The sequence below is a fragment of the Falco cherrug genome, chromosome 3 (assembly GCF_023634085.1).
Source record: "Falco cherrug isolate bFalChe1 chromosome 3, bFalChe1.pri, whole genome shotgun sequence".
NCBI classification, from domain to species: Eukaryota; Metazoa; Chordata; class Aves; order Falconiformes; family Falconidae; genus Falco; species Falco cherrug.
In genome coordinates, this window is record NC_073699.1 from 5,680,893 (window position 1) to 5,699,684 (window position 18,792).

The following is an 18,792-nucleotide window of genomic DNA, read 5'->3' on the forward strand; positions in this document are numbered from 1 at the left end:
TTGAAAGGAAACATAAAATTAGTTTATATGGTCCTAGGTAAACTGCTATTTTTATATCATCTAATATAGGTATGACATTAGTTGCCAGATTTACTAATGAAACTATATTATACATTCGTGCTATCAGCATTTTAAAACAAAAAAACACTGTCAAAAATCAGTATGTTTATTTTCTTATGACTAGCGTTCTGTTAAAGCAATTTTACCAGAATATAATTACCCTATTTATTGTTTCCAATCAACCTGAAAGCTGAAAATGTTTCCTCAAGACTTTCTAAAAGTGTTTTGTTTCCCTTTGTTTTGTCAGCAGTACTTGATTTTCTTTGCTCTAACAATAATTTAACCTAAATACAGCTTACATATTTCCATGTAAGAAAAACATAGTTCATTTGTTATTGTCATTGGTTTTAATTAAAGTTAAATACCTGTCATTAAAATGTTCTCATTAGTTTCAAAGTTTATTAAATTTCCCAGCTTCTTTCAAGGGAAGTATCTGCTTTTATTTTTTATATTCTTTTGTTTGCAAAACCTTGCATGAAACATTAGAGGCTTTTAAAAGTGAATGCACTGTGCATATACTTCAAAAGACAAACGTTTTACAGGATCAGAAGCCGTTCAGGCATCTCCTTAGGATAAATAAAAACCCAAAAGGAGAAACTTTCCTGTATAATATAAAACTCCTATGGTACACACAGCACCAACAAATGTGTTTCAACAAATGCAGGTTCCTTTAGTATCCATCAAGGAACGGGAATACTGCATAATACAACTGTTTGACAAGATCAGCAGTAAGGCTATAATTAAATGAAAAAAACCCATAAAATCATAGAATAATTTAAGTTGGAGAAGACCTTTAAATCAAGTCCAATCATTAACCTAGTACTGCCAAGTCCAACATGACTAGGTATACCCAAGAGATTAAATGTCGAAAACCTAATTGTGATCAATTTTTAAGCAAATTAAGAGAAATAATATAAGCTATTTTCCAAATAGTTCCTTAATGAGAAAGCACTTTAAGATCTTCCCACGTCTATATTTTTAATATTTTTTACCCTTTACTTAATTTTTATTTATTTTTTTTAATTTATCCTTTACTTTTTGAAATCGAAGTAGTACTGCAGCAAAGTAACACTAATCCATGTCCATCCAAACTGCCAAATAATAATTCATACCTCTGCATATCTCCTAATTCTTCACGTTTCAACTATTTATTGAAAATACACATCATCATAAAACAAATTAGAAAACGTGCATGTTCTTCTCAAGGTGAGGGATATTCATCTTAATCGTAATCGGGGCCCACAGCATAGGCACATTAAGTCCAACATCTAACCTAGAAGATAGTGTTGAAGGCAGCTGTGGCCCCACATGTTAGAACAAAGAAACCATACTGAGAGAGTCTCCGAGTATGGCTCTGCAGGCCAGGCACAATCCTGATGGGACAAGCCAAGTGTCTGCTACACCACTGGAGAAAATTCATTTTAAAAGTAGATGAAAGAGGACTGCCAGGGTGAAAAAGGAGAGGCACAAAAAAGGAGAAGTCTCAGAGACCAATGCAATACACTGCAATACAAATATGCTATCAGTAACAAGAAACAGAGAATACAGGAAATGGAAAGCTTTCCCCGCCTCTCTCATAGACATTCATGCTTGACAGAGGCAGGGAGCAGGGGACAGAAAGTTCAGGTGCTGAGGAACACACATGCCTGTCCTACTCCAAAGTTTCCGCCCTAGCTTGTTCCTGAACTACTTATTTGAGGAATTAGTTGTAGCCACTACTGACAATGACCTGCTAAATGTTTAGTATTTTGTAATTCAAAGCACAATACAGAAAATCTAACAAACCTTGATGACATTTCAAAGTATTGTTTCTCTACTATTCCTTTTATTTTTGGTGATTACACAGTACTAAAATCAGTGACTTAAGGAGCCAAGTTAAGATAAACAACATTCTGCAAATTTCTTTACGGAATTTTTTTTACAGTTCTACCCCATAGGCACACAAGACTTTTGTGCTGACACTAATGCTTATGTTAAAAATTATCATGCATGTGGTATGCACAAAAGCAACAAAACGGACTACCAATATTTGCAGCTTAATCCAGGATTTTAAACAAGCCTTGTAATCTATTTCCAGTGGCACAATTACTGCACTGAACAGCTTTTTAATAGATGAAATAATCCTCTAGCAGAAAAATACCAGTATTCCAAACATTGTTTACAGGGCTTTTTTGATTTTTGCTGAACTGTCTTTAAGAAAAACAGATTAATCAGACAGTAAGCTATTCTAACTTTGAGTCCAGTCACAATAGGATATCAGCTAGATGCATTTTTGTTCTCCTGAAAGAGATAAACTGAAAACCCATTTTAAAATCCCAATGCTTTACCATTAGGATTCTGTGGGGGATAAACTAAGGCAGTCCCATTTCCTATGGATTTGCATCTTTTGTCCAAGAAACTGCAGTTCATTCATCTTAGTTTCTCTGTGTTCAGGATGATACACTTATCAGAAAAGGGGAAACCCCGTGCATCTAGCTCAGGACACCACACATCATAACTGGCTGAGTTGGCTGCTGCTAAACAGAGAACAGAATGTGTCAGAATTAAAGTTTGCCCTGATTTTGCTTTTGTTTGAGAAGAAGATAAAACTAGTTTATCTCCTCTGAAAATTAATTTTATTGTCTATGACAATATTCTATGCCTATGACAAAATGTCTATGACTTTATTCCTCTTTTGAATGTGAAATTGTCCCATGGAGAACAAAGCTTTTCTCCTTCAGGACTTTAGGCTAAAAACCTGATTAATTCATATTACAGAAAGTAATGTTCAGATTTGCTTCACCTGACCAAGAAAGATTTTCTAATTTCATAAAACAATGGAAATTACTGAAAAATATTCTCACCTATTTTCTTATTTCGTTCTTCCCCACGGCTGTGCGCAATAATTGGAGAATATATGAAGGGGCTTTTTGTTGACACATTCTGACCAAGTAGACTTTTCATTTTGTGAGGTCGGAGACTGGTTGGGAGGTTCAAGAGCTTCACAGATCTGTTGAGTAAAAATAATTTTAGATTTTATTCATTCTGGTTTAATTTATAATAGATGGTTGTGTTAAAAATTAACTGGTAACTACTAAATTACACTCTGAGCAGGTATGATTAAAACACCTGAAATGGGAAGCATGAAGTAAATACCTACAGTACAAATGTAATACCAACCCAAGGAAACCGAAGACAAAGTTTCAGAGAGCTCTCAGAAAACAAATACCAAAGGAAAAACATCTGTAGAAACCAACAATACCAAAACTAGGCAGGTTGGTGATTTGCAATCCAGCCATTAATTTACAAATTAAGTGTAGAGTGAACAACAGATGCACAAGTCCAGTGCAGAAAACAACCAAATATTTCATTTAAACCTAAAATAAAAGCCAGATAAAATTTCATTGGACAATGATAACGTAAATAAAGAACTTCTCCAAGGTGAATAAAACAGATTTTCAAACAGCTTAAATGCACAGAGTTGCTTCTGGAAGGCCCAAAACATCTTAGAAATTTGAGTGGGTCTGTTAAGCAGCCAAAAATAAATTAAAAACAGACGGAAAATGAGTAATTTATTAGACTATATCCCAGTTAAACCTAAACCCCTCCAATGCCATGCAGTGAAAACACTGGCCTTCCAATGCTTATGGTAAATTAAAGACCAAGTAGCGGGCATAAGAACAAGCAATAAATTAGTGGGTATTCAGTAAAAGCAGCAGCATTATAAAAGCCCGTAAGGCTCCTTAGTTACTTAGAAGTCAGGAAGCAGAGAGGAAAGGAAACACAAAAGGTGAATAAAAGCATCATTCAGAATCACAGCTATTTTGCTACAGTTTATTAAGTTTGAAGTATTTGTGCTTTTAATTAAGAACATCATCAAGAGTCAAGAATCTCCCCTTTACAATCACTGATGGATTAATTCTCCAACTTCTTTAAAACTTGAAAATCAGGTAAAAAAAAAAATCCTACAGAATAAAACTACCATTTTTGCTAACTGCTAGAGGCATCCCACCATACTGAGGTAGACAAGCAAGAATAAAATAAAATGCTTACGTAACTTTCCAGCAGCAAACTTGCAAAAGGTACTCAAAGATATAGTAGGCATATACCAAGACATAAACAGCAGAGTCTAGCTAAGACCCTAGGAGACTTCTAAAACCAATCAAGAAGCCAAGTGCAAGAATGCTAGAAAATCCCAACTTCTTCAAAGATAAAATCCGTTCTTCTCTTTCCTTCATCTACCTACCACAGTAAAACTTACCTCACTGGAATTATTTGATAATGCCATAATAAACCAAAGAGGTTTTATATGTTACAGTACATGATTAAGTTCCGATGTTTTAGGAAGTTCTTCAAATACTATGACAGGTGCTGTCATGGTTTCAGCTGGGATAGAGTTAATTTTCTTCTTAGTAGCTAGTACAGTGCTGTGTTTTGGCTCTGATGTGTGAACAGTGTTGATAACCTCACTGATTGTTTTAGTTGTTGCTGGGTGATGTTTATACCAAATCAAGGACTTTTCAGTTCCTTGGGCCCTGCCAGCCGGAGGGCTGGAGGGACACGGGACATTGGAAGGGGACACAGCAGGACAGGTGACCCGAACTAACCAAAGAGATATTCCATACCATATGGCATCATGCTGAGTATATAAACTGGGGGAAGAAGAAGGAAGGGGGGGACGTGGCATAATGGCGTTTGTCTTCCCGAGTACCCGTTACATGTGCTGGAGCCCTGCTGTCCTGGGGGTGGCTGAGCTCCTGCCTGCCCATGGGGAGTGGGGAATGAATTCCCTGCTTTGCTTTGCCTGCGTGTACAGCTTTTGCTTTACCAATTAAATTGTTCTTATCTCAACCCTTGCGTTGTACACTCCTTTCCGATCCTCCTTCCCATCCCTCTGGGTGGGGGGGAGTGAGCAAGAGGCTGTGTGGGGCTTGGTTGCCAGCCGGGGTTAAACCACAACACGTGCACTAATAAAGAAACCTGCCACCTTCAAGTGTAAAGATCATAAACAGAACTTAAAATCAAGTGTCTTCATTTTGTAAAGCAGTTAAGTATTTTGAAAACAATTCTCCATCTTTCACAGGGTATCACTGAAGTAATTCTTTTCCCAAAGCTACAGAATTATACTTAAATTTCAAAACAATAAACTCTTACTGAGAACATGAAAATCAAGTTCTCAGCACAGTACAGAAACGTTATATCATCATTGCACCAAAGTACATACATACAAGAAAACCAAGATAATGTGCTACTAAAAACAACGAAGCTCTAAGGGTAACACTACACAGACATGTTACCTCTGTGATATAAATAACACTACAAGTATTTTGGAACAAGAAATAAAGCACATCCATATATTAACTGTTGGTGATACTTAGCATCATCATTCCAATCAGTTGCAGAATAACAAAACAAGAAGCATGAGGAATCAACTATGGCAGATTCCTGAATATTTTAAAACCTCTTCTGATCAAATTTTGTTACAAATTAGAATGCCACTTAAAGCAAAATATGTGTACAATATTTATTTGAGGAAAAAAAACATTAAATTTGATAAACTCCTAAAAAAAGGAATTTTATTTTCTATAGAGAGAGAAGAGAGAAGTACTTTGGCTCATACATCATTGCTATATCAGTACTGGTGGATAGGCTGTTTTATCTTAGTGCATGACAGCAGAAGGAATGTTCTTCAACTACATATTAGACAGCTATACCCTCGCAGATCATACACAGAACACAGCAAATTTTTAAATTCCTTTGTGCAAAAAGCTTCAATAATGTAAATTTTCTAGCTCATAACCAGGACCAACTGAATTCAAATGAGTGACAACAAAATAATTTCACTAGCTACCCAGAAGATCAAAATCTTTTACATGGAAAAAAACTGTATTAAAAACAGCTTTGCTTAGCGGGAAATGAAAATAATTAAAAAAAAAAAAAACAAACCACCATTCTACTAAGTAAACAGAGGGTAGGAAAAAAATGGCACCAGGTATATTTATAGTAGTAAGAAAAGTAAAAAGGGACAACTAAAAACCTCAGTGGTGTAAAGAGGAAAATTCTTCTTTTAAGTGTAAGAAAAAGCATTTTAACACAAGTAAGTTATGAAAATTCAAACAGTGCATCTATGAGGATAGAAAGACAATAAATTCTTCTGTATTTTATTTGAGAAAACACTAGATGATGATTTCACAGTATGCTGTAAGGGCATGCTTTCCAATTCAACGTGCTTTTAATTTACAAACCTCCATTAAAAGAAATAAAAATTCATCAAGGAGACCACAGTACATTAAATGTCAAACAAAAAATTCCCATAATTCCAAAGGCTAAAAAGAAAATACAAAATAATATAACAATATTTAAAACACATCAATAATAGACCAAGCAGCTAGTTAAAGGCCATGAAATGCACACCAAAAGCCTGCCGGGGGGGCTGACCTTGGCCGGACGCCAGCTGCCCCCCAGGCCGCTCTGGCACTGCCCTCCTCGGCCGGGCAGGGGGAGAAACCTAACTAAAAGCTCGCGGGTCGGGGTAAGGACAGGGAAACCACACAGCAACTACCATTACGGGCAAAACAGACTCACCTTGGGGAAATTAGCGGAATTTTTTACCACTGAATTCAGAGCAGGGTAATAAGAAAGAAACCCAAAACTTAACAACGCCTTCCCGCCACCGCTCCCTTCTCCCCAGTCTCAACTCCAGTCCCCGGCTCTCCCCCTCCCCGCAGCGGCGCAGGGCCGCGGCCGGGCTGGGCCAGTCCCTCACACGCTGCCCCCGCCGCTCCTGCCCCTCAGGGGGGGCTCCTCACCCCCTGCCCTGCCCAGCCCGGGGTCCCTCCCGCGGGAGACAGCCCTCCCTGCCCTGCTCCAGCGGGAGCCCTTCCCCCCGCCGCAGCCCTTCCCCCCCTGCCGCAGCGTGTCCCCCCCGCGGGCGCAGCCCCCCCGGCCCAGCCGGCCCCAGCCCCCCCGCCCCCGGGGGCACAGGCCCTGCCCCAGCCCGGCCCCAGCCCGGGCTCCTCCCCGCGGGGCCACAGGCCCTGCCCGGCGCTGCCCCGGCGCCGCTGCCCGCGGGTCACAGCCCCCTGCGGGCACCCCCTGCCCCGGGGGGGGCCCTGCCCGGGCTGCGGGGGGGGAGCTGCTCCCCCGGGGGCTCCGCGGGCCGGGGGGGAATCTCTGCTCCGGGCCGGGAGCGGCTCCGGCCCCTCCGGCGCTGCCCGGGGGCTGCAGGGCCGCGGCTCCCACACAGCTCGCTCCTCTCCCGCTGCAAGTTGCTGTGCGGGTTGTTCCCGCTTCTTCAATACGTTCTCTCAGAGGCGCTGCCGCCGGCGCTGATGGGCTCGGCCTGGGCCGCCGGCGGGGCCGTCCTGCAGCCGGCTGCGTCGGCTCCATCGGACACGGGGGATGCTTCTAGCAACGCCTACTCACAGAAGCCACCCCTGTAGCTCCCCTGCTACCAAAACCCTACCCTGCCCTGCAAACCCCATACAAAAACTTAGAAAAACGATATATTTATTGAAATTTTTGGGTGCTAAGCACGTTTGTGGAAGCATTCCAGAAATTAAAGGTTTATTAAATACTAGTTAACTTGAGCATATTGGGTCCGGCTGAGCCCCGTAGCAGCCCTTGAGAGTGAGAGAGGTGGTGTTAACACACCAGGGGTTTGGGTACTGCTGGGCAGGGCTCGTACAGCATCCAGGCTGGCTCTCAACATTCCCCACGTCCCCACCCCAGTGGGCTGGGGATGGGCAAGTTCTTGGGAGGGGACATAGCCAGGACAGCTCACCCAAAGTGCCCGAGGGAATGTTCCATACCATATGATGTCTGCTCAGGTATAAAAGCTAAGAGAAAGGACGAGGAAGGGAGGGCATTTGTTATTTACAACTTCCGTCTTCTGGAGCAGCAGCTACATGCACTGAAGCCCGGCATCATCACCTGCTGATGCGAAGTAGAGAGTAACATCTTTTGTTTTCCTTAGCATCTGCATGTGGGCCTTTGGCTATTGCTTCATTAAACTGCCTTTATCTTAACCCACAGGGTTTCTTTCCCCTCCCTAGTTCTGCTGAGGAGGGGAATGATAGAGCAGCTTGATAGGCACCTGGTGTCCAGCCAAGGTCAACCTTGCACAATGAACAACAGAATATAAAGATTTTGCCAAGCCAAATCGTTTCTACTACTTTACAGGTGTGGGGAAGAAAAAGGTAACAGTGCAACTACGTTCCAATTTCACTGTGGCATTTCAATGTTTGACAGTATTTTGATTATGAAATCTGCATCCAAAATAAGCACCCCACATTAAGTGGATTAAAAACTACTAGACCATGAAATGCCAACAGTAAATAGAAGCCATCATCATCAGTAAACGTTTATGTTTCTAGAGGGCTTTAGCATGGATTGAATCATAAGCTTAGGTTACTCAACACTGCTCAAAACCACATTTCCACACCTTATAATTTATGTCTCAAAAATTAGCATGACTTTTGCTCAAAGAGCTCTGCGGTCTTGTGTCACAGCTACTTTCCAAGTAGCTGGACAGCTGTACAATACACTCGGTCTGCTGTGTATATGTAACTGGAGGCTTTATATTTCGACACAACTAATACTTTGTTGGATTACAGATTTTTATCACTATGGCTTTTTTACTTTCAGAAGACAAGAAGAAAGGGATAGAAGAAGAGAAGCATGAACAGCAATTCTTCGCTGTTAAACAATGTTGATGTTGGGCTCCTCACCCCATAGCAAAACCGCAGCAACTATTTTCAACACTCACACAAGCCAATAGTGGAAATAAAAAACTGGATGGTGAGCAATTTCTTAAAGCTAGGTCTAGGAATAACAAGTAAATACAATGTGCTTGTCCCCTTCTCTCAACATACAATACATTTTAAGTGAGGCACAGCCTTTCCCATTGCAGTCTTGATAGTCTATTGCCAAAGTTTTGCCTGGCCTCTATATGCACGACTCCTATAAAGAAAAAGGATCAACAGGCAATTCCCGTATGTTCCAGACTTGAATTTTCTTCGGTATTCAGCATGGAGAAGAGTAAGAAAGCGCTATGCAATATATCCAGTACAATCCACCTCCTGCATGGTTTAAAATTTAAGCAAAAAGCAAAATCCTGAGACTAATTCCAGATTTAACACTTCACAGCTAAACACCATGCTGCTTTTTTAGCACAAGTTAAGGGTTAGACTCATAAGGGAACTTTAGCATCACATTTCTGCAGCTTTGACAACCAAGGCAGACAGATACCATACACAATCAGATTAAGGAAGGTAATTTTGGTTTTATACTGTGTAATGCTAAGATTATTCCTAGAGCAGAGATCAGCAAGAGGCACTAAGTGCCTGACAGCACTCTTGCTCTCAAAACAATTCTACCTTAAAAATGTTTTCTTGGAAGCTTTTGCATTAACTTCTCTCTACAATCACATAACTCAAGTATTAGAAAGGACTACACAAGTCTGCTTAATTAGCTTCCATTTTTTTAATACTACTTATTTTTTCTTTCTTAAAAAAACAAGGCTAGGTTAAAATTTGGACTAAAACTTTCAGGAGCAGAAATACAGGCCTCTCATGTATTTAGCTGGGAATCAGCCTTCAGCATGTACTTACCAGGGAATTCACTTAACACACAGACACAGTCTTTTTCTTCAGTAAAGGCAGGAAAATAATTTTTTAAGAAGTTACAAAGTACGTAGTAAAACTAGTTGTACCAAGAAAAATGGTCAGACTAAAATGTTAATTTTCATTTTAGAGACTAAAAGTAACCTGAAAATAAATAGAATTTTCACTCTTCGGTAATACACTTTACTATCTGTTTGTGATACTAGAACTCTTGCCTCATGAGATGTCTGATGACATCCCACCGAAAGCTCAAATCTCTCTGAGAACTCCTTTCAATAACTTCTACCGTATTTTTTCTGAAGAGCAATTAAATTTCCTTCAAAAAGCCACTTCTTGACAAAGGGGGTATTTTAGCCTTTTATTATTGATGCCCAATGACTGTTTTGTCTCTCTAATACTTAATGCTAGGCTTTAATAAAACAAAGTATTATTCATTGGACTGACTGCACGATGTGCACACAGGCACAAAAAGGAATATAGATTTAGAATAGGCCAGTGAAGATGCCAACATGAAAATGCAGCACCTGTAAAGGAACAGCTATAAAAAAGCATCAGTTCCAGCTGAGTTCCAAGCTCCATGATGGAGACAGCATCCAACTTGGATACCTAATCACACTGAAGGTCCACCACTTAAATCTCAGCTGCAATTTCAAAATACTTCTCTTGAATTGTATCAGAAACTCTTGAATGACAATATAAAAAAAAAAAAAAAAAAAACAACTCTCTCCTTCTGAAACTAAAGGCCACAGAAAGTATTTTCTGCTCAAAGGCTCTATTTTTGCCAAAGAACTTCTCAAAACAATTAGACATTTTGACATTTTAACATGTTATTGTGAACAACTTACGTAAACTGAAAAGACTACATCCTTCTAGTATCCTTTAAAATTTGACAGGTACTGTGGAAAAATTGAAGTTTGTATTTTGGAGTCTTACCTAACTATAGGCAATTTGGTGAACGGAACAGGAGGTAGCTTCAAACCATCTGGAAGAGTGATGAATTCCATTGTACCAGGGCATTTCGCTGTGTAGCTTTCCAGGCTCTGTGTTACATCTTTCTTTTCTAGAAAATAAATTTGTTTAAAATAAAATTAAAAAACAATTTCAAACTTAGATGCACTAAAAGTTTAAAATGAAGTTATAACTTGAAGTTCTATTTGTCTTTCTGTATTTATACAAAGTAACTCTAATGGATTGCCAACGAATTTTTGCATACAATGCCTAGAGTTACGCTCCAGAAACCTTAATGGATGGATCAAATATAATTAAGTCATCAAACAAGACAGTTTTCTGGATTTTTCAGAAATTTTAAAGTGACAGTCTATACCTACTTTTGTTAATTTTTTCATTGTCAAAATAAAAATTTCTACAGTTTATCTAGTACATCTACATATCCAACACAATTGGCTTTAAGCATGTTAAGGTTATTAACTGTTATGTGAACAAGTCCTGCTCTGAAACATTAGATTAAGGCAAAGAAGAGAAAAATTACTTGTGGTGTTACCTTGTGTTAACTAATTACCTAATTTTTAATATAATTGTACTATGTTATGCTACTAAATCATAAGAACTGGTAAGAAAACTTTTATTTGGTTTTGCTTAAAAATACAAACAAACATTATCTGGGTTACCTTCAATAACATATAATAAACGCTTATGAATTTTATCCAACAACTGTTTTCAACATGGTATACATGGTTTCTCCAGAAAAAAAATGTATGTCTGGAAATACATGGTTGCCCTGGTTTCAGCGGGGATGGACTTAATTATCTTCTTAGGAGCTAATGCGGTGCTGTGTTTTGGCTTTGGCGTGAGACTTTGCAGTTCCTCAGGCCTTGCTAGCAAAAAGGCTGGAGGGGCACAAAGAATTGGGAGGGGACACAGCCAGGCCAGCCGACCTGAACTAGCCAAAGAGGTATGCCATACCATGGGATGTCACTTGTGGTATATGTACCTGGGGGGTTGGCCGGGCGGATCATTGCTCAGGGACTGGCTGGACATCGGTTGGCAGGTGGTGCGCAGTTGCATTGTGCACCACATGTTTCTTTCGTCCTTTCCCTCTGGATTTTATTCTTTCCCTTCCTTTTTTCATTACAACTGTTATTGTCATCATTGTTATTATTGTTCTTTCATTTTTATTCTGCTTCAATTATTAATTTGTTCTTATCTCAGCCCTCAAGTTTTACATTCCAACTCTCCTTCCCATCTCTCTGGGTGAAGGGAGAGTGAGCAAGCGGCTGCATGGTACTTAATTACCAGCCGGGGTTAAACCATAACAATGGCCTGAACACAGTTATATTTCTCTGATCAAAGGGGAGCCTGTGAATGGAAAGAAGCCTGAGAGTGCATGTTTAGAGGAGAGAATGAAATAGCTGAAAAATCTTACACCTATATGGTTTTAAAGCACAGTGAACATTCCTCCATATATGTGCTACCAATAAAAATAACTATCCAGCAACTACACTGTTTCTAGAAAATACTTCAGAGATCAAAATACTCAATGATAAAACAAAATAGAAAAGGGAGCAGTCACAGCAAATACTGCTTTCAAAAAAAACTGCTTAGACAAGTGTATTTGGTTTATGCAGCAAGGTTTTTGTAGCAAGGGGTGCTGTAGGGGTGGCCTTTGAGAGAAGAGACCAGGAGTAGCTCCATGTGAGAGAGAGTCAGTTCCAACCAACTCCAAAACGAACCTGCTGCTGCCCAGAGCTGGGCCTATCAGCTATGCTGGTGGCACCTCTGTAATAACATATTGAAGATAGGGTAACAAATGCTGCATAGCAGCTGTGAGAGGAAGGAATGAGAAAACTGTGAGAAACATACCCTGTAAACCATGCCACTGCCCAAAACACCACCTTGGGCCTTGAAAGGCACAGACATCCACTGATGTTTGTGCTGCCCACATCAATCCAGCTTAGTTTGTAAGCTTCTAAGGCCATGACTCTTTCAAAGCAAATAAACATTGATTTTAATCACCTTCGCTGAAACTAATGCCAAGTAACTGAAATATTGCCTTGCTGGTGTCTGTGCTTCACTGAACTGTCTCGAGCCACTCACCACCTTCTATGTGCATGCAGGAAACATCTCCAAAAACACATTATTAGACATACACATACACTCAGATGAGCATAGCACAGCCAGGATTTGTACTTCAAGACTGTGTATTTTCATACAAAATTTCAGGCTACAGCATTCAGGTTGTTATTTGCCATGTTACATAAGCAAGGGCGCATGGTATGAGTAGAAACCACTGAGATGGAAAGCATCGCAGCTACCAAGAATGATGAAGACAACACTACAGTATGCGCTTAATTCTGCTTGAAACCACAGGTCTGTCATTCTGGAGAACCAGCTTTTATTTCCTAGTGTGAAACACTGCCAATTACTGTATTCAAAGAAAGCATGCCGCCACTTGAGAAATAATTTGTTTATTGATTTTAGGGTCACATTTTTATTTCACACTAGAAGCTGAGCATGCTTTCTGCAAAGGCAAGGCTAAAACAAGACATTTTTCTATGCTGACATTGTATGAAACGCAGTTTAAAGCATGCTGTTGCCAAGCCAGCAGCTGTATTACTTTTTATTTAGCACTGCACCTCAGCAGAGATGCTAAAGGAATCTACATCAATAGGACATACCAAGAAGCATTCACAATGCATAAGAGCAAGAGCTGTATAATCTTGCCTGAGAGCCACTTCTGCAAGCAAGTGTTGGAGCCTTTCTCCCTTGACTGAGCACCTCTGCCACCTGACCTCTTGGCTGTGAATCAACAATACAAACTTCTCTACTTAGTCAAATTTGCAAAGCCTGTAAGTGCCAAAAACCTGCTACAAAGTACTACTTTCAAACAGCTCTGAATTCTCCTAGCATCTGCCTGGTGTCTTTGTGTTTTGACACAATCAGAAATTTCAAGAACCTCCTGGGAGGATCTATTCAACTACTAAGTCTCCTGACCCATCGTTTAGAAGACTGCGATTGAAACTCTTATCACTGGTACTTCTCTTTTAAAAGATATAGAAAACAGCTACTCTGGGAGGTCTTTACCCACCTAGCCTCTTCATGCTTGTATACCTCAGCAGGAAAGCACTTGATCCTTTGACCCGTGAACTCACCTCAACAGCTTTAAAAGCCTGCAATGCAGCTGGAAACACTACTGGATACTCTTGTGTAGTTATTACAGAGGCTCATTTATTGAGTGAGAAATGATGGGTTATTTTCTCATCTGGAATAACTACATTTGTTAATTATTTTTTGCTCCAGTTTCTCTACAGACTTATTGCAAGATCAGGATCATAGAACAGCTGCAACAAAGTAGAACAGCTAAACGGAGCCATAGTCTGTACTGCCACTCAAGCACAAACTTTGCAGTCTGTTCAGTACAGCCTCGTAGTACAATTTCCTCATTTCACAACAAATTGTTTTCATTACTTTGGGCTGCTTCTGACAGCTAAAAATTCTGCAAGACCACCAGTATTCTTGGTAATGTTTTCCTGAACTACTTCACATTAACACAATGAACATTGGTTTTGTCCCAAAGCTCCTTCAAACCTTCTAGTAAGAGATCACAAAAATCAGAAAGCTTTGGTTGCACAGCTAGAAACCATTTGTGACTGGAAAGCTACTAAATGAAAAAAAAGAAAAGATAGTTTTACAATCATGTTTCACATAATATTATTTCACAATAACCAGCCATTGAAAAAAATCAGACAGGGACAGGAAAGAAGGCCAGTGTCGTGGTTTAACCCCAGCCGGCAACCAAGCACTGTGCAGCCACTTGCTCACTCCCCCTCACCCAGAGGGGTGGGGAGAGAATCAGAAAAGAATGTAAAACTCAAGGGTTGAGATAAGAACAATTTAATTGGTAAAGCAAAAGCCACACACACGTAGGCAAAGCAAAGCAGGGAATTCATTCCCCACTCCCCATGGGCAGGCAGGAGCTCAGCCACCCCCAGGACAGCAGGGCTCCAGCACGTGTAACGGGTACTCGGGAAGACAAACGCCATTATGCCACGTCCCCCCCTTCCTTCTTCTTCCCCCAGTTTATATACTCAGCATGATGCCATATGGTATGGAATATCTCTTTGGTTAGTTCGGGTCACCTGTCCTGCTGTGTCCCCTTCCAATGTCCCGTGTCCCTCCAGCCCTCCGGCTGGCAGGGCCCAAGGAACTGAAAAGTCCTTGATTTGGTATAAACATCACCCAGCAACAACTAAAACCATCAGTGTCCTATCAAAGTTGTTCTCACACCAAATCCAAAACACAGCCCTGCACCAGCTACTAAGAAGAAAATTAACTCTGTCCCAGCTGAAACCAGGACAGTCAGTTATAGACTTAACATTTTTAAGCACTTCAGTAACCATGATTTAATGGAATCACACAAACAGTATTCCATGCCTTGGCCGGTTACAAAGAAAATTAGAAGAACACAATTGCTATAACTGTATGTCTTAGCTCTTCAATATTAGAAGAAATTTAAAGTATCTGTACCTGGGCTCAGTCAGTACCCATTAAAAACTAAATTAAATATTAAAAATAACAATTAATTTTTGTTCTCTGGCAAACAACTGGTTGATCTCATTCAGATCAAGTCATTATGTCCCTTGCAGAACAACCTACAGCAAGGTAGAATGAAGAAAGGGAACATTTTATGTCTGACCTGCCAATTACACTGGAAGACAAACAACTTTGTGTTTCCTTATGCAACTTGCTCAAATGTTGAAAAAGCAAGTTGGGAAACAGCCAGCCAAAAGCCTTCTGACTTCAATTTTCCTCTAGTGCTAAGCCCAAAAGCAATGTTTTAACGAAAAACCCTAGTGCCTGGGGTTCTTTGTGCTGGCTGAGCTTTTCCTTCCCCCTTGAAAACAGCAAATAGTGTTCACAAAGGAGAAGTTCGAGGAGACCTTCTGCTGCAGGCAGCCCCTGAGAAATGGCAGCCAGCTGGCCTACCCAACGCTCTCAGGAACAGTCTCAAATATCTCCTTGATAAATTATTAGTAACACATAACAAGACAGAAAAGTCAGCCTGACAGAAGAAAAAGCAAAAGTAGTTTCTCCACCCAGAAACACAGATATTTCCTTCACACACACACACACACACACAAAACCTACCTCCACCACACCAAAACCAAGAAAGATAAAGAAAATTGCTTGGTGAGCCCTTTTAGAACTAAAGGAGAAAAAGTCAGCATCTGCTGCCAGGGAGATCTTCAGCATCACCCTGCCATCAAGATGCAGTGTATTCTTTAAACTATAGAATTTCAAAAAGGCCATAGAACATGTTAAGACCCTCACAAAGGCTTAAGTAGAAATTGAGTATTCATTGACAGTAACAACTACAAACTTCTTCTCTTGAAGTTAATCACTAGAGTAAAGCATGTATGCAAAAGTCTTCACAAGCTTTCAGGTAGTCCCTCAGCTCTAGTTTCGGATAGATGCAGACGGGCTGTAAACATCCTATTTGTACTCAGTGTATCACTCTTCACCACCACAAGCAAGCTAATGTCGTAAGTGAAGCACCTTAGCAAGGCTTGCATTATCAGTCCTCTAATTCAGTATCTCAGTTGTTTAATTCAGCAGAACAGAGAAGGCCACCTCTAATTTGCAGGCAAGCACCACCTGTTTTTCCATTACATTAAGTCTGATATATATTAGATGACAGTATTTTCTACAGGTTTAGTAAACAAACAACATCTCTAATATTTTTCTGAAAAATCCATGGAGCAGGTAAACATGACTTCAAATTGCAATAAACCTCAGCATTTAGCAACATTTTCACACTGCCCTGATCAGCCACATTTCAGGCTCCTATCTATATTCTTAAGTTATCGGTTAGACAGGAAGCACACACAGGCTGCTGACTGGCTAACTGGATGACAATATGACCAAAGCAAGTGAGAATTAATGGTCTTTTCTTCTTTGCCTCCTCAGGGCACCGTTAGTATCTACTTTTTCTGTGTATAAACCGGTGTCATGAAACTGGCACAAAATTAATATCTCTAATCTGTTCTCCAAACCACATTTTGTCAATAGACTCAAAAGCCATTTTTACTGAGAAAACAAGAAAGGCACCAGCAGACAGCATATTATATGACTCTTTCTTTGGAAAATCAAGCAAAATCTGTAAATAAACATACTGAAGATTAAAATTAATAAAATTAGTTTGACAAGGAAAAGAGGAGGAACAACAAGAAAATAATCAATGCTACCCAGAGAGCTAGACCTACTGTCATGAACAGATGGTCATGAACTATAGAAAAGAAAGTGGCTCCATCCACACAGAGGAGAGAATGAGAGCAAAAGAATTCAGTTATTTGTTGTGTAATAGCTCACCTTTGGAAAACAATTTATTAGCTTTACCACTAACTTTGCAGGAAGAAGAGGGGAAGAAGATAATCTTTTCCACATAAATAAAAATAGAATAGTTGTCTGTTAGAAGCTGAAGGTTTTCTACTTCTAAGACAATCACCACAGAGAGAGAGAATGGGAAGAGACTGACTAAACACATCAGGGTCTTCTATTACAAGATTTTTAATAATTATGTGAAATGTTTACACATTAAGTCACAGACAGTTTGAAATTCACAGCTACCACAAAAATATTTTTAGTTACAAGTCTCATTAAAAGTTGACATAGCTGAAGTTGAAGTTCAGAAACATGGCATTAAAATGTCAGTATCTAGTTCTCCACCATATCTGAGAACTTCAGATGTCCATATATTTTGAATACTATAAAACTATTTTGTACATACAAAATCAGTATGTAAACCACTAAACAACATTTTTTTTTCATGTTAAGAAATACCAGAAGACCTACCATAAAGTGGAGCAAATTAAGCATCGATAGTTTCCATAATAATAAAAACAGTTAAGGAGTGCTCCAAAGCTGCTTCTGAGTAAAGTAGGCTTTGTAAAAATCTGCAGATACAATGGCATAACTGTTACACACATCTGATTTTGTATTTTGGGTGGAAGAATCATGGAGACAGAAGATGGCAAGAACACCACACTCATTTCTGTGAGACACTTTTTCCCTGATAAAGTATTATGCAAAGTCACAGAAATTTGGCCAGACAGGATTATCATGATTCAAAGTTTCAATGCCTCCACTGGCACAGAGAAGAGACTCTTGCTTGAGAACAGGACAGTGTAATAGTTTAAAAAAAAAAAAAAACCTAGACAACTGTCTGAAAACTTAAAATAAAAACATGTCAGCTCTCTACTAATACATTGTTGAGTTTTCCCATCCTTTTGAAAAAAAATTTCTTCGGTATCACTCCTAGATCTTACTCTTCTTTTCTTAGCACATCCAACCATATTCAATGGACATCATATGGGTAATTCACCAAAGAACATTGATAATCCTCTTTTAAACATGAATATTTCTTTTTATATATAAAATGCTACTTCCAGTAGCAGGCTTGATTCCAGTGCCTTCATTTGGATTTAGGCTAAAGAGAGCAGTATTGTTAAGTGTCATATAAAATTATTTGAATTTTAGTGATAGAGCACCTCCTAAAATAAGTTTCCTTCAGTACAAAACTATTAGCTCTTAAAAATGCAGCACAAATTCTTCATATTGCCAATTAAAGCATGTCTTCCCCCAAGGATTCTTTTTTTTTCTGGAACAAAAATAATGCTCAACTTGTCTTCACTTGAACACTTGTACCTTTTCCCTCACTTAATCAAATCAAGCTTCTTCAAAAGTGAGAGGTATAAGATACCAATTTTGAGCTAAAGCTCAAAAATTTCATTCTGTTCCTGAAATACCTCAAACAAATTAATAGGGAACTTATGTCATAAAGAAATGTACTTTTTCATTGTAATGATTGATATTCTGCTTCATGTTAAGAATCTGGATATGCTATCGGCTGGAGGTTTTGTCTGTACCTTATCAACACACAAGTCTAAACAAAGGTAAATCATGTGTGAACAACTTTCAAGTTTGTTTATAATGCTAGGCAATTTGGATCAGTCTTCATTTTATTCCCAAGACATTATTTTTTCTTTCATATAACATATGACTTAAACTGTTGGTCTTTACACTTTTTGCTGCACAAATTAATGTAAATCTTTTATCGCTGTTGCTACTTTACTCAGTCTCATTTATTTATTCCCTTAAAAAAAATTCACTGAAT

General features: G+C 39.3%; 1 protein-coding gene across 7 annotated transcripts in view; it reads right to left on the bottom strand.

Moving 5' to 3' along the window:
• Positions 1 to 18,792, bottom strand: part of TRAPPC9 (trafficking protein particle complex subunit 9) — a 508,568-nt gene that overhangs the window by 445,684 nt on the left and 44,092 nt on the right. For all 7 annotated transcript variants that reach the window (XM_055703587.1, XM_055703586.1, XM_055703588.1 and 4 more), the window contains 2 exons: positions 10,596 to 10,722; positions 2,904 to 3,049 (listed from right to left, as the gene is read on the bottom strand). In XM_055703587.1, the coding sequence (XP_055559562.1) occupies positions 2,904 to 3,049; positions 10,596 to 10,722 (273 nt within the window). The remainder of the gene's footprint in view (positions 1 to 2,903; positions 3,050 to 10,595; positions 10,723 to 18,792) is intronic.